Genomic DNA, 13074 nt, shown 5'->3' on the forward strand with positions numbered 1-13074 from the left:
CACAAAGTGAGAAAAGCTCCTTCCAGGAAGAGTCTGCTCTGACTGCCCCACCCCCCAAGCTAACGCACACCTTCTCCACAGAGCTAGCGGTGCTAAAAATTTTATTTTAAGTGCACAATTGTGTCCTATCTCCAGTAAATTCTGTGTCTAACAGATGCCGCAAAACTGTACGGCTGGATTGCACCGATACTGCACGCCAATTTTGTTGGTGCTTGGGGTTGTGAGGGGCTTTAAGCTAGAGAGTGTAAACAAAGGGATGATGGGATATCAGTAGCGGCTTACTTTTACACCATTGCCCACCCACAACTCGGAGGCGAGTTTCTGATGAATTCCTCTTATTCTGCCGAAGCTGTCATATGTCGACACAGGTTTTCTGCTTTACAGAAAGAGGGGATCCAAATGTATATCTATGCCAAATTTGGTGCTTATAACACAAAATGCATGGTTTGTCCAAAATATCAACCTTATCCACATGAGGGTCACCGGCTTCCATGACCAAAACGGCTCCCAGAATCTGCAGTTTTTACCCAAATCTGTGTAGAACACGGCGGCATCAAATCCAACGTTAACAGAGGAAGAAAGGAGGCATTTCGAGCAACTCTTTTCTCTTGCTCCAATTTTTTTTCTCCTGGCAGAGAGAACAATAGTCTGAATTGTGCAACACATCAATTATCTCAGTGGTATACAGAAATATCTTTCCATTATGTCATTTATTTTGGCTGTAGGTTAGATCATCCAGGCTCAAAAGGAAGGGATTACAATGTTTAAAGTCAGCATTCAACACACAGAAAGCCTCTTTTAAATTATTTTCAGTAAACACTATTATATCATTTGTCGCTTTACACTTTTTCTGTAATGGTATTAATTAGCTGTCATGTATCATTTCATTGCAGAATGCCGTGTTACAGCCATCCCGACATAATCCAGATTACATGTCAGAGGAGGGCGGAGATTACCGCACCATCGTGAGTGATTTAGGAATTGTTTTCAACTGATGCAGATTTGCTTTTGGTTCACAGCTCAGACGTTACTCAAGGAAAAACAGATCGGAGGGGAAAAGGTCACAGAGGTGCCTTCAGGATCTCTAGATTTTACAATGCTTGCATTTTATTTTTTAATCAAAGTAAATCTAAAGAAAGTAAAAGTCTTGTATATAGAAATCTGTATATTGAAGGTGGGGTGGTTCAAAGAAGGCAAACCCTTACAGAGTGTTTTGGGAACGTCCAAGGCTTAATCTGTATTGGAAAAATACTCCTAGATCACTAAATTAAGTGTTCAGGATACAGACACTCTTTGATTTTGTCAATCTTCACTTTGAACATTACACAGTCCTGGAACAGAGTACGGATATATGACTGCTACAGGCACTTTTAGCTGTGGTACTGTACATTTTTGTATTTTTGTTTGTATATTTGAACTTTTTTAAAATAAAAATAAATATTTTTAAAAATGTGAAGAAAGTAGGACTGAATGGGATGTGGGTGTAAGTTATTCCTTTTTTGTAAGAAATGAAATAAATAAGAAAATACATTTTTTTCTATTTTTTAAGTGGTGCTTAAAACATAATTTATCAAAAATGTTTACCTTGGTTAAAACAACCCTTTTGCGCTGTCGTTTTTGTTGTTACCAATGAATATTCCAGTCTCTCCACTGGTACTTGCAACGGGTAAAACTACATTTCTGTCAGTAGCTGGAGGTAAAAGTACTCAAACATAGGGTCCTATCCCCCCCACAAAAAAAGGAAATGCTGCAAACAGAAGTGGTAAGAACAAACAAAGAAGCAGGAAAAGCAACAAAGTCCTAAAGATATTGATGAACAAAGTGCGTCGTCACATCAACCTCTGGTTTTGTGTTGGTCGTATAGACACTGCTGGTCATCTTGGCTCAGAATGATTTCACTGACTTTTTCCAAACTGGACAAACAGGTGGACCAAACAAACCATATGGTTAGAGAGGCCCTCCTGGAGATTCAATAATGTCACTGAAGAAACTGATTTTGACCGTTGATTAGATTCATAGAAATTGCCTCCGTTAGCATTTCTTACAGGAACTTGTAGACAGAAAAATTACACATGGTTTAGCGAGCAGACTGTAGGGTTATTTTTCTAGTAAAGTTTAGGAATTTTACTTTTGAAAACTGTAAAAAAAATGTTTGTCATTTTTACAGCTTTAAACTATAACATCACGACAGCTAATGACGATAATCATGACAGATGAAAATGACAGTTTCATTAACCTTATGGTCACATATCCCAAAATGACACGGCGCAGAGACCTAAAACTAATTTTTTAGTAAATTTGGAAGGTTGGAAATTTGTAATCGGGAGGCAGTGGTCACAGTTTTTACACGCTTTTTTTACACTTTTAGGAAAAAGTTGACATTAGTCAGTGGCCACCCAGACATATTTGGAGGTTGTGCACTCCAGTGACAGATGGGAATGACGCCATTATGAACTCAGACGACGGCTGGACGGCCACAGGTCGCTGGCAGCCGGAATTGCTGACTGGCAGCAGGTCTGATGTATAAATGTCTCCAGACGGCGACTGTCCATATCAAGAGCCACCGGCCGCCAGCTGTCCGGTACCCGGGGGTATATAAAAAGTGCTCGACAGCCACCATCTACATTCATGACCATGCCAGCAATTAAAAAAAAAAAAAAAAGTGGCAGCATAAAATCTTTAAGACTGCCTCTCATCACGCATTGGTTGTTTTATTTGTGACTTTAGCATACCAGGACACTTACTTAAAGTTATCAATATTCAAAACCACACATTTCTAAACATTTATACACAAGTTTTGAGGTAAATACTTTTCCAGCATATTTTATATTACAAAAGATATGTAAATATCCTAATATTTTAACAGTGATTGTATACAAGTTCGCTTCCTCCCCCTCCCTTTTCAAGCAATCTACAATTTGATGCCTATTTTATTTTATGTCTTTGTACGGTTTTAAACCACTGTTGATTGTATTTCACATGCATTCTTGCTTGAAATAAACCCTTTCAATTTACATGTAAATATGTTTATTGTCTATTGTCCAACTTTGTATACAAATTGAGAAAAAAAATGTGCAAACTGTCAAAACTATAAATTGTAATATAATTGTGTGAAAAATGTTCAACTATGAGATTTGAATGAAGCCCAATTACACAGATGTTCTTGTGATATTGGGCTATATAAATAAAATTGAATTGAACTGAATTAAATTGACCTATCAATGTACTCAATATACTATATTTATATTACCTATAAATGAAATTATTTCACATTGATAATTAGAAATATTACTTGAGAGGAACTCTAAAAACATACTTTTTTACTGCAATATCGTTAAAAATAACACTTTATTTTTTTAGGCGTAATTTTGACAACCTGAGCTGACAGTTTTTTTTTAATTATATTTGTTTTCAGAGAATAGAAGGATGAATCGTATGGAGCCCCTAAAGAGACAAAAAAAAAAAAAAAAAGGAACACCAGATAGAAAATCTTGCGCACTATAGATACTTAGTGGTGCACACCAGTTACTATCTGGTGTGTACAAGACACTTTTTTTTTTTCGTGCCAGTATTTTTTGTAGTGGTACACGTGTACTACTTGGTGGTATGAAAAAGAACACTTTTGGCAGCAAAAAGAGGAGAAAAACAAAAGTCATTTCCCAGAGTTCAAAGTGTGAGAGCAGCTCTCGTGGATCAAAGACTCCCCCAAAAATGTTTCATGATAAAGAACGGTGCCAAGACTACCCCCCTCTATTACAATGACTGTAATCGGTTGATCACATCTCTCTGACCACCTGTTACCTCCGAGTTGCAGGTGTCTTGAACTCGAGTAGAGCCATATTTCCCCTCTTTCACATCATATGATCAAATTCAAGTAAAATTTGAAATAAAATAGCAGATCATTCCACTATGGAGCCTTGAAGGTTCTGAATGAGGAGCAGCTCAAAGCCCCGACAGAAGCTGCTCAGTGACTGGAGCAGGCTGGTTTAAAGTGGTGTTGTCAGCTTGTGCCGCTGTCCATGGTAGACACCGACAGACGGAAGGAGAGCACATGACAGGATGCTGGGCAGCTGCAGAGCATGTACTCACTCTTGGTGATCTTCTGTAGCCCGAGCACATCCTCAGGTGTGATGACGGTGTTTTTGCGCAGCTCTTCTTCGGTTTTCACCGGGATCCCCATGTCCGCTGAGTTGCAGCCCTGCTGTACTTTCATGTCCAGTAGGAGGACGGATTATGACCGCGCGCGCTGCTGGAAGGAAGTGGAGCTTTTCTCCTCGGTGATCTCCGCGTCGCGTCGCCGCAGATTTACGTGCGTCGGAGCCAACGAGCGGGCTGCGCGCGGCTACAGGAATAACTCATTCTCCGCGCCTCCTCCTCTTATCGATCCGGTAAAAGATCAAAATCAGCCCGTAGCTCCCCCCTCCTCTTCCTCCCTCTTGCGCTTAAAGGCTCGTGGGTTCTCTCTAATCCAAATCCCGTGGTTTTAAACCGGCCTCTCGCACACTGCTGCCTGTCTGCAGCACTGCAATATACCAACTCAGGATCTCTGCTTTAGCAATGTCCGCTTTATTAGACACACCTGTCCAACTGCTCATTAACCCACATTTCCAATCAGCCAATCATATGACAGCAACTCAATGCATTTAGGGATGTAGACATGGCCAAACGAGCATGAGAACAAAAAGAAATGGGATTCAAGTAACTTTGAACGTGGGATGGTTGTTGGTGCCAAACGGGTTAGTGTGAGAATTTCAGAAACTGTTGATATGCTGGGATTATCACCCACAACCATCTTTCAGAGAATGGTCAGAAAAGGGAAAATATCCTAGACTGGTCCCAGCTGATAGAAAGGTAAGTCATATAATCACAACTGAGGTCCGCAAGAGCATTTCTGAACGTGCAACACATCCAACCTTGATGCAGATGGACTACAGCAGCAGAAGCCACTCCTGTCAGCTAAGAACAGGAAACCGAGGCTACAGTTCACACAGACTCACCCAAAGTTGACAACAGAAGATTGGAAAAACGTTTTCTGGTTTGACGAGTCTCAATTTCTGCTGCAACATCCAGGTGGTAGTCAGCATAAAAGCATGAATCCATCCTGCCTTGATTCAACAGTTCAGGCTGGTGGTGGTAGTGTAATGGTGTGGGGGATATTTTCTTAGCACACTTTGGGACCCTTAGTACCAAATGACCATCATTACAACTCCACAGCCTACCTGAATATTGATCCTGACCATGTCTATCCCTTTATGACCACAGTGTTCCAATCTTCTCCAGCAGGATTATAAACCATGTCATAAATCTGGAATCATCTCACTCTGGTTTCTTGAACATGACAAGGAGTTCACAGGACTCAAATGACCTCCACAGTCACCAGATCTCAACCCAATGGATCACCTTTGGAATGACAAATCATGTCAGTATGGACCAAACTCTCTCAGGAATGTTTCCAGTACCTTTTTGAATCTATAACACCAAGGATTAAGAAAGTTTTGAAGGCAAAGGAGGATCCAACTTGGTACTACTGAAAAAGTGGCCTGTGAATCTATGTTGCCACAAAATGACTTAGACCTTAAACTCTGTTTTTCTGCAGCAAACACAATGTGTTCTGTTTTTGTTTTTTCTAAAAGTGTTGTTGAGTTTTCCTAAAGGGGAAAAAAACATGACCCAATAAAGTAGGTTATCCTAACTCAAGGGTCTACAACCTTTAATCGTAAGAGAGCCAATTGGGCTTGTTTTCCACTGATAAAAACCTGGTAGGAACCACATAATCTTTTTTAGCCCTGCAGGTAAATTTGGTAGCTCTACTTTGCATTCATTATGTTTTTTTTAATAACTGAGTTGTTTTCTTTTTTGGCATGGATAAAAGCCAAAAATATGAAGAGAACGTAATCTTTTCTCAAAATGCGAAATTGTTTCTTACTTTTAAAATGAGCTGGTAAAACTACCTTTCAAAATAAGAGACTTCCTGTGCCAAACAGGATCACCCCAGTGCACCTAGTGTACTCTTGTGAAAGGTTTTGACCAGGCAAGACACTAAAATGTCATTTTCTGTCGTCAACCTTTTCCGTACTGACTACTGCTGTTAACCTGAACATAAACATGAAGTCATTAGTTCATGATCCTGTAGAAAAAGTATACCAACAAAATACAAATCTATATATTAGTAACTCCACTCTACTAACTATAAGTTAACATGTACTGAAAAATCATTAAATAATCTTCAAAATCAGAAAAGATTTTACTTTTTACCCAAGTTTTACAAAGTATTTGAAATCTGTGCGTTCTGGAGGAAATGCAGAGCTAACAAGGATAGATGGAAAATATTTGGATCTAATTGGTGTGCCATACATTTGTAAACCTATAATCTAATTTAAATAAATGCTAATTTAGTAAAAGAGTCACATGTGGCTTGGAGGGGAAGAGGGGGAACAGGGGAAGTGTCTATTTAGGTTGGAAACAATGATTCAAAAAGCTCATTATTTTATTTGTGGGAAGAAGTAAAACAAATGGCGTTCATTTGGTGGATTTTTTTTTTTTTGACTATGACCTTCATGTTAAACAATAGAAACATCATACATATGAAAATACAGAAGGGAAGTTCAATTAGGAAGAACCATTTGACCAATATTCACATGTTTGCAGTTAAATTTAAATTAATAAACTTGAATTATTTTCAAAAACTCCTTTGAGAGAAATTCAAATAAAAATGAAGCCAATTTTCAGGAACATAATTTGTATTTATTTCCATTGGAGGGTTTTCCAGATGCCAGCATCCCTGAGAAAAAGTAAAATTCCTGTAAACAGCTCTTTCAATGAGCTGAATCCTGCTGTCAGGAAAATACTGACATCGCCACATTGGTTAGTTGCCCCATTCCAGGTCATCTATCAGTCAGTGGTGCTTTGTGATGAGGATATAGCGCCTCCCCCTGCATCACAAGCTCACTGCAGGTGCTGAGAGCTGTCCATGGTAGCCAGCAGAGGAAAGATTGAGTTCATTCTGTTCAAAATCGCAGGGAAGAAGCATCTGCTTTTAGCGTCAAACACATGATCAATACAAATTAAAATCAAATCCTTTGATCGCAAATACAACAAACTAAGAAAAAAAAACTATCCCCACAACCCCCTTTTATAAATATAATCATCTTCCATGAGGTTTGGAAACAAATAGCACAATTCCACATACTCAAGAACTTGACCAGTAAAAGCCAGTAACACCCGTCGTCAGTTTGTCGATTAGCTGTTCAGAAAAGCTCTTTTTTCAGGAAGAGGCTGCAGCTTCCTCCCTCTGGGCTCCTCTACACGGTCAGCTCAAAGCACCCCCGGCGGTGCGTCTGCATGTCTCTGACCCTGCGGATGGACTGGATCTGGGGGTGGTGGGCTCCCCAGTCATTCCAGTGCTTGTAAGGGCCCATTTCAAATATGTACTGGTAGCCACGATAGCCGGGATACTGGTAGCCCACCCAGCTAGAAGAGGAAGAGGAGAAAACAGAAAAAAAGAGTAAGATTCGACTCGCCCCGATCCAAAGCCATGACGTGTTGCATTTTCATTTGGGGATGTTTGTGTATATATATGTATATAATATATACATTTTTTAATCACTTTTTTGAAGTTATATTTGTATTTTTAATTTCTTTTGTTTATTTTGTATTTTTGTACTTTTTTAAATTCTTATATTTTATTTTTAAATTTTTATGTTCACTTTCATTTTGTGTTTGAAAGAAAGAACAATAAAAAAAAATGAATTTTCTCATAAATTTACAGCTTTATTCTTGTTTTAACTTTTTTTTCGTTTTCTAAATAGGTAGGTCGGTCGGTTGGTAGGTATTTTTTATTATTTATTTTCATTATTTCTAAAAATATGAGCATCAAAAAAGTGCTTGGTGGTCCGTGCAACAACTAAAAATAATAAATAACACATAAAAAGTGCATCACTCAATCACTAGGACAGGAAGTTAAAATTAGATTGCTGCCAGATAAAAGTCTTGTTGTCATTAAAGAAGAAGACCAGGATATGCAATTAAGTTATACATTTTGTTTACTGTTCGAAACACAAAAGTGTTCACATCACACGGCTTTTTAAGGTCAGTTTTCTTTACCTTTATGCTCTAAACGCTTCCAACCACGAGACGCACAGGCATGACTTACGTTCCTCCGGTGACCTGAATGCTGGCGACTCGATCCTGGAACCCGTACGACCACAGGCTCGGAATATCCTCGTCGCACACTTCCATCTTGCGACCATCAAAGTTCGCACACTCAAACAAGCAAATCTTGTGATCCTGGGGGTCCTGGAAGGAAATATTACATGAAAATATGCTGTTTAAAAGCAATCAGCATGAAAACAAAAAGTCATAATTGTGATATTTAAATGACCTGAGACTTTTAAAGTTGAAGAATTGTCAGAAAAGTGGTTAAAGACCTCATATAAATCAACATTCATGAAATTACTTTTGAATAAATGTAATATTGATCAGTGTCGTGCTAAAAAGAGAGGATCTGTAGAATAATTCCAGACAACCTACCATCTGCACAGGCCTGAGTGACATCATGCGGTCACACCTGTAGCTGTTGGACCAGGTGTCCCAGCGTGGATACTCTCCCTTCTCCAGCATGAACATCTCACCTGTCATGTTTTGCTGCTCGTAGCCCACCCAGCTTCCAAATTGGGAAAAGATGCACTTTGATTAGTTTTTTTTAATAGGTTTTTGGTGTGTATTTGCATCTGCATATTAGGGACTTACGGTCCACACTCTACTCTGATGGAGCCAATCCTATCGAAACCTTTCTCACACAGGTTACGACATTCTCCAAACAGATCCATCCGACGGCCCTGAAAGTTCTCGTATTCATAGAGGTATATCTAGGAAACACAACATGACCAAGGCATATATGTTTCAACATACGTGTTTACCTTTTCAAGGTGGAAAATGAACATTAAGGTACCTTATAATTGTGCAGCCCTATGGCGGGGTGGCTGCCAATACTACCCTGAACACCTGAGTGGGACATGATGAGATCTAGAAAGAACAAATAAATATAGATACAACAAGAAGCTTATCACTTTGTTAATGCAGGATACACCTCACAGAAGGGGTAAACTCAGTTATCTACATTTAAAATTCAGTAGCTGTTCATGGCCTCCATCTTGATCTGTAAATGGCTGGGATAGGTTCACAGTCATCCGTAGGGTTGCCTGATTCTGTTCTGGCTACTGTTGGACAAACGTGGAGTACGCCCTGGACATGTTGCCAGTCTAAACCCACATGTGATGGGGAGAACACGGAAACTCAACACAGAAAGGTCCCAAGTGGGGATTTGAACCATGGCGTCCTGGCTTTGATAAGCAGTGCTAACCACTGAACGATATTTGACTTAAATCCACATTTTTCTTTGAAAGATTTGAACTTTTTTGATAACTTTAGATTTTATCACAGGAAACAAGAAATTATATATTATATATGTTTGCTATCCATCAATCCGTCCATCTTCTTCTACTCATCTGGGACCAGGTCGCTGGGGCAGCAGTCTAAGCAAAGATGCCCAGACTTCCCTCTCCCCGGCCACTTCCTCCAGCTCCTCTGGGGGGACCCCAAGACGTTCCCAGGCCTCAGCCCAGTGGGACATGCGCGGAACACCTCTGCAGGGAGGCGACCAGGAGACATCCGGATCAGATGCCTGAGCCACCTCAACTGGCTTCTCTCGATGTGAAGGAGAAGCGGCTCTACTCCGAGCTCTCTCCGGGTGACCGAGCTTCTCCCTTATCTCTAAGGGAGCGCCCAGCCACTCTCCGGAGAAAACTCATTTCAGCCGCTTGTAGTCGGGATCTCGTTCTTTCGGTCATGACCCAGAGCTCATGACCACCATAGGTAAGTACTGGAATAAAGATGGACCGGTAAACTCAGAGCGTTGCTTTCTGGCTCAGCTCTCTTTTCACCACAACGGACCGGTACAGCGACTGTATAATGGCGGACGCAGCTCCAATCCGCCTGTCGATCTCATGCACTGGTCTTCTCTCACTCGTAAACAAGAGCCCAAAATATTTAAACTCCTCCACCTATGTTTACTAATAGAAAAAAAAAACTATTGCATGTATCCTACTACGAGAAAACCGGTACACACCCTGCATGGATTGAATACCTTTTACTTCCATCTCCTGCTTTTGAACATTTAGTCAAATACAAGATCACCTTCAAGTTCTGAAGCCATCATTGTACTGAATGTTAATTGATTAGGGAACTATTAAATAGAAAAATGAAAATTATTAGTTTGTGCTGCAAATTTCTACTAAATACAAACTCTAAGAAATGTTCTGCAAAGTCGAATCTAGTTTCTCCTACATAAAAGGTAATATCATAAATTGTGAGAAAAAGGGGAAAAGAACAGTATGAACCTATTTTTTTCAGCAAAAAGAGGAGCATCTCTTTACATGATCTCCTCATTATCTTAATCTGAACATTTTTTGGGAGAAACAAACTTTCAAGATGAAAAAACAAATGAAGACTCCCAAAGTTTGTCTACATGTACAAAACGAGAAATTTAAACGAACCACTGACTTGCTGAATCTTGAACTAATCTTTTTAGACAAAAAAAAAAATCAAACTAAATAAAAACCTTCACTATTCTCACTGACTTTACCTCTGGGTAACACGCAAAGAACTCTGAAACATCAAATCAGATCTGATTGCATTTTATGCCAATAATCCACGTGATCAGTCCGAAACTGGGATTAAAGAGAGAATGCGGTCCTCTCTTGGGTCCAGAAATGATAATCACGATAATCCAGAGAGTCTAGCAGAGTTAGGAGGCCACTTACAGTTACAACTGAAGGCTGAAACGAGCGGATCTTTGGAGAGAGAGCTGGACGCAGGCCTCGTCTGTGGACATATATATATACATTCACATCGAGTCCATAGGTGTGAAATTATCCCATCCTATTGGCTGTGAGCTGTTTGGAGCCCGGTGATGGGTCAAAGGTCACTCTGTCTGTTGGAGAGTCGTGCTGACTCAGCTGAACGCGGCATTGTCCCTCCACCATTGTGGCTGACAGAGGACAGTCACTGTGATCAGCAGAAAGTTTGCTTGCTGCCAACTTACACACCAAAGCACAGTTTGCTGTGGGCATCTCTCACTGTCTGGGCTTCTAAGTTTCTGATTTTAAATTCTTTTTGTCCATTTCAAAACCAAAATTCTTCAAATATGTTATTTTTGTCTTTTGCTTCAGTGTTTTTTTTCTCCTCTAATTCTTGGTGCACACAGTAAGCCGTTGAGCCATGGGGTGTAATGTGCTGACTATACGAACACTTTAAATCTCTTTTGTTCAGCATTGGACAGAATATCACGGGGATAGACAGCCTCTATCTGTACATGCACTCTGCAGAAAGCTCCCTCTCTGGAGGAAGATGGATCGACTTGTTCATGCAGCAGTGCTTCTTTTTCACTTCACTGTTAACATTTTAACACTCAAAATCGTTCCTTCCCAAAACTCTTTTCTTGTGGTTAGTAAAAAAAAAAGACTTTCATCACACATTGAAAACTGAAGTTTTTCAATCAACTATAAAACAAATGTGACCTGAGATGCATTTAGTTGATTGGTTTCAGTGTTTGTTGATTTTCTTTTGGGCTGGTCTCCCGTTAAATAAGGGTTTTTGCTTATTGTATTTAAATATTGATGAAGTTTTCTACAGTGACCCTAAAGTGCAAATCACATCAACAAAACACTTAAAGCAAAAAAATGTAAAAGAAGACAACAAGAATTTAAAAAGCAAAACAAATATTAAAGAAAAAAAACATTGTTACATTTTAGAAAACAAAACGGAATTCCAGAAATTCCAGTAATTTCTAGAAAACAAACAAAAAAAAAAGATTAGACAAACAAACTATAATGAGATACTGGAAAAGGTAGGTACTATGGGACTTTTTTTTAACTCTATTTATAAACAACAAATACAGCAACATGTACAACTAAAGTGTGAATGCCAAGGGGGGAAAAATAAAAAATATATACAGACCTTAGTGTATAGAACATAAACATCACACAAAAAAGTAATTAGTTACAGAGTTTTTTTTAGTTTAATTAACCTTTTTAAAAATTGCATTTGTTGAAATTGCATTTTTTGTTTTAATTTGTTTGATGATATTACCTTATTGCATTGTTTCATGCAAAAAAAAATGTTTAAACTAGGTACTGTGGGACATCGCTGATTTGATGATTATCCACTATAGTTTCAAGTCAAATGATGGACAAATGTCATCATCCAATCAACAACCTCCCATCATAACTATTTTTTCTGGTTTCGGTAAAAAAAGAAAAAAAAAAATGGAAAGCAGAAATAGTTTATAGAAATGTCTGTTGTCAAAACTTAAATCACAGCAACTTGCTATCTTACATCCAGCAGCAGATTTACCTTTTCTCACCTTTACAGTCACATCTGGTGTGAATTTGTCTTTTTAACGTTGGAACGTTGGACTCCTTTTGCTCCAACTTTTCTGAACTGATTCAATGGGTTTTAAAGAGTAAAACACAATAAACATAATTGCAATTTTAATGAGCCAAAAAATAAGGTGGGCATTATTTTACAAGACAGTTTGCTAAGATGCTGTTAAGCTTGAACAAATGTGCAAATCCAAAAATTACGTTCTGTCTAAAACACTAAAGAGAGCACTTTTTAAAATTTAAATGTGTTAATTCTTCCAACTTTGAAGCAAACATTAACCATTAACATGTGAGGACACAACATTACCGTATGAGGTTATATTACCACAGAAGTTAATTCTTCTTAACTTGGACCCTGTGACTACATTAGTAGAAGTTTAGCTCAAATATTTGCTCAGGTCTTGAGAGGTTAAAAAACTATGCACAAATGTATAACATGTTAAGTATATATAAATGTTGTCTCATTTTAGATTTGTCATTGATTAACATCCATTTTTTAACACTTTTATTACTTACCGAATTTTGCTTTAAGAACTCTATATTGAGCAATTAAAAATATTTATGAAAAATCCCTATTTTAGAACTGAATTCCCATTTATAAGAAATTCTTATGAGTTATTCTCCATGACATGTA

General features: G+C 38.6%; 2 protein-coding genes across 2 annotated transcripts in view; both read right to left on the reverse strand.

Moving 5' to 3' along the window:
• Positions 1-4550, reverse strand: part of unc119a (unc-119 homolog a (C. elegans)) — a 21081-nt gene extending 16531 nt beyond the window's left edge. Inside the window, exon 1 of the mRNA XM_024278061.2 lies at positions 4090-4550. Within this exon, the coding sequence (XP_024133829.1) occupies positions 4090-4213 (124 nt within the window). The 5' untranslated portion in view covers positions 4214-4550. The remainder of the gene's footprint in view (positions 1-4089) is intronic.
• Positions 4551-7301: 2751 nt separating this feature from the next.
• crybb1l3 (crystallin, beta B1, like 3) lies at positions 7302-12790 on the reverse strand. Its single transcript, XM_024277379.2, has 6 exons — positions 10821-12790; positions 8951-9024; positions 8749-8867; positions 8530-8662; positions 8153-8295; positions 7302-7470 (listed from the first exon to the last, which is right to left on the reverse strand). Exons 2-6 carry the CDS (start codon positions 9014-9016, stop codon positions 7302-7304), a joined length of 630 nt encoding a protein of 209 aa, XP_024133147.1. The 5' UTR covers positions 9017-9024; positions 10821-12790.
• Positions 12791-13074: the final 284 nt, after the last annotated feature.

The sequence above is a fragment of the Oryzias melastigma genome, linkage group LG13, assembly GCF_002922805.2.
Source record: "Oryzias melastigma strain HK-1 linkage group LG13, ASM292280v2, whole genome shotgun sequence".
Classification (NCBI taxonomy): domain Eukaryota; kingdom Metazoa; phylum Chordata; class Actinopteri; order Beloniformes; family Adrianichthyidae; genus Oryzias; species Oryzias melastigma.

Excerpts from the sequence above, each read along its gene's own strand:
- crybb1l3 (XM_024277379.2), bottom strand. The coding sequence starts at position 9,016 with ATGTCCCACTCAGGTGTTCAGGGTAGTATTGGCAGCCACCCCGCCATA. Across the intron at positions 8,663-8,748 it reads ATCAGAGTAGAGTGTGGACC|CTGGGTGGGCTACGAGCAGC; the intron begins GTAAGTCCCTAA and ends CCAATTTGGAAG. Across the intron at positions 8,296-8,529 it reads CACTCAGGCCTGTGCAGATG|GACCCCCAGGATCACAAGAT; the intron begins GTAGGTTGTCTG and ends ATTTCCTTCCAG.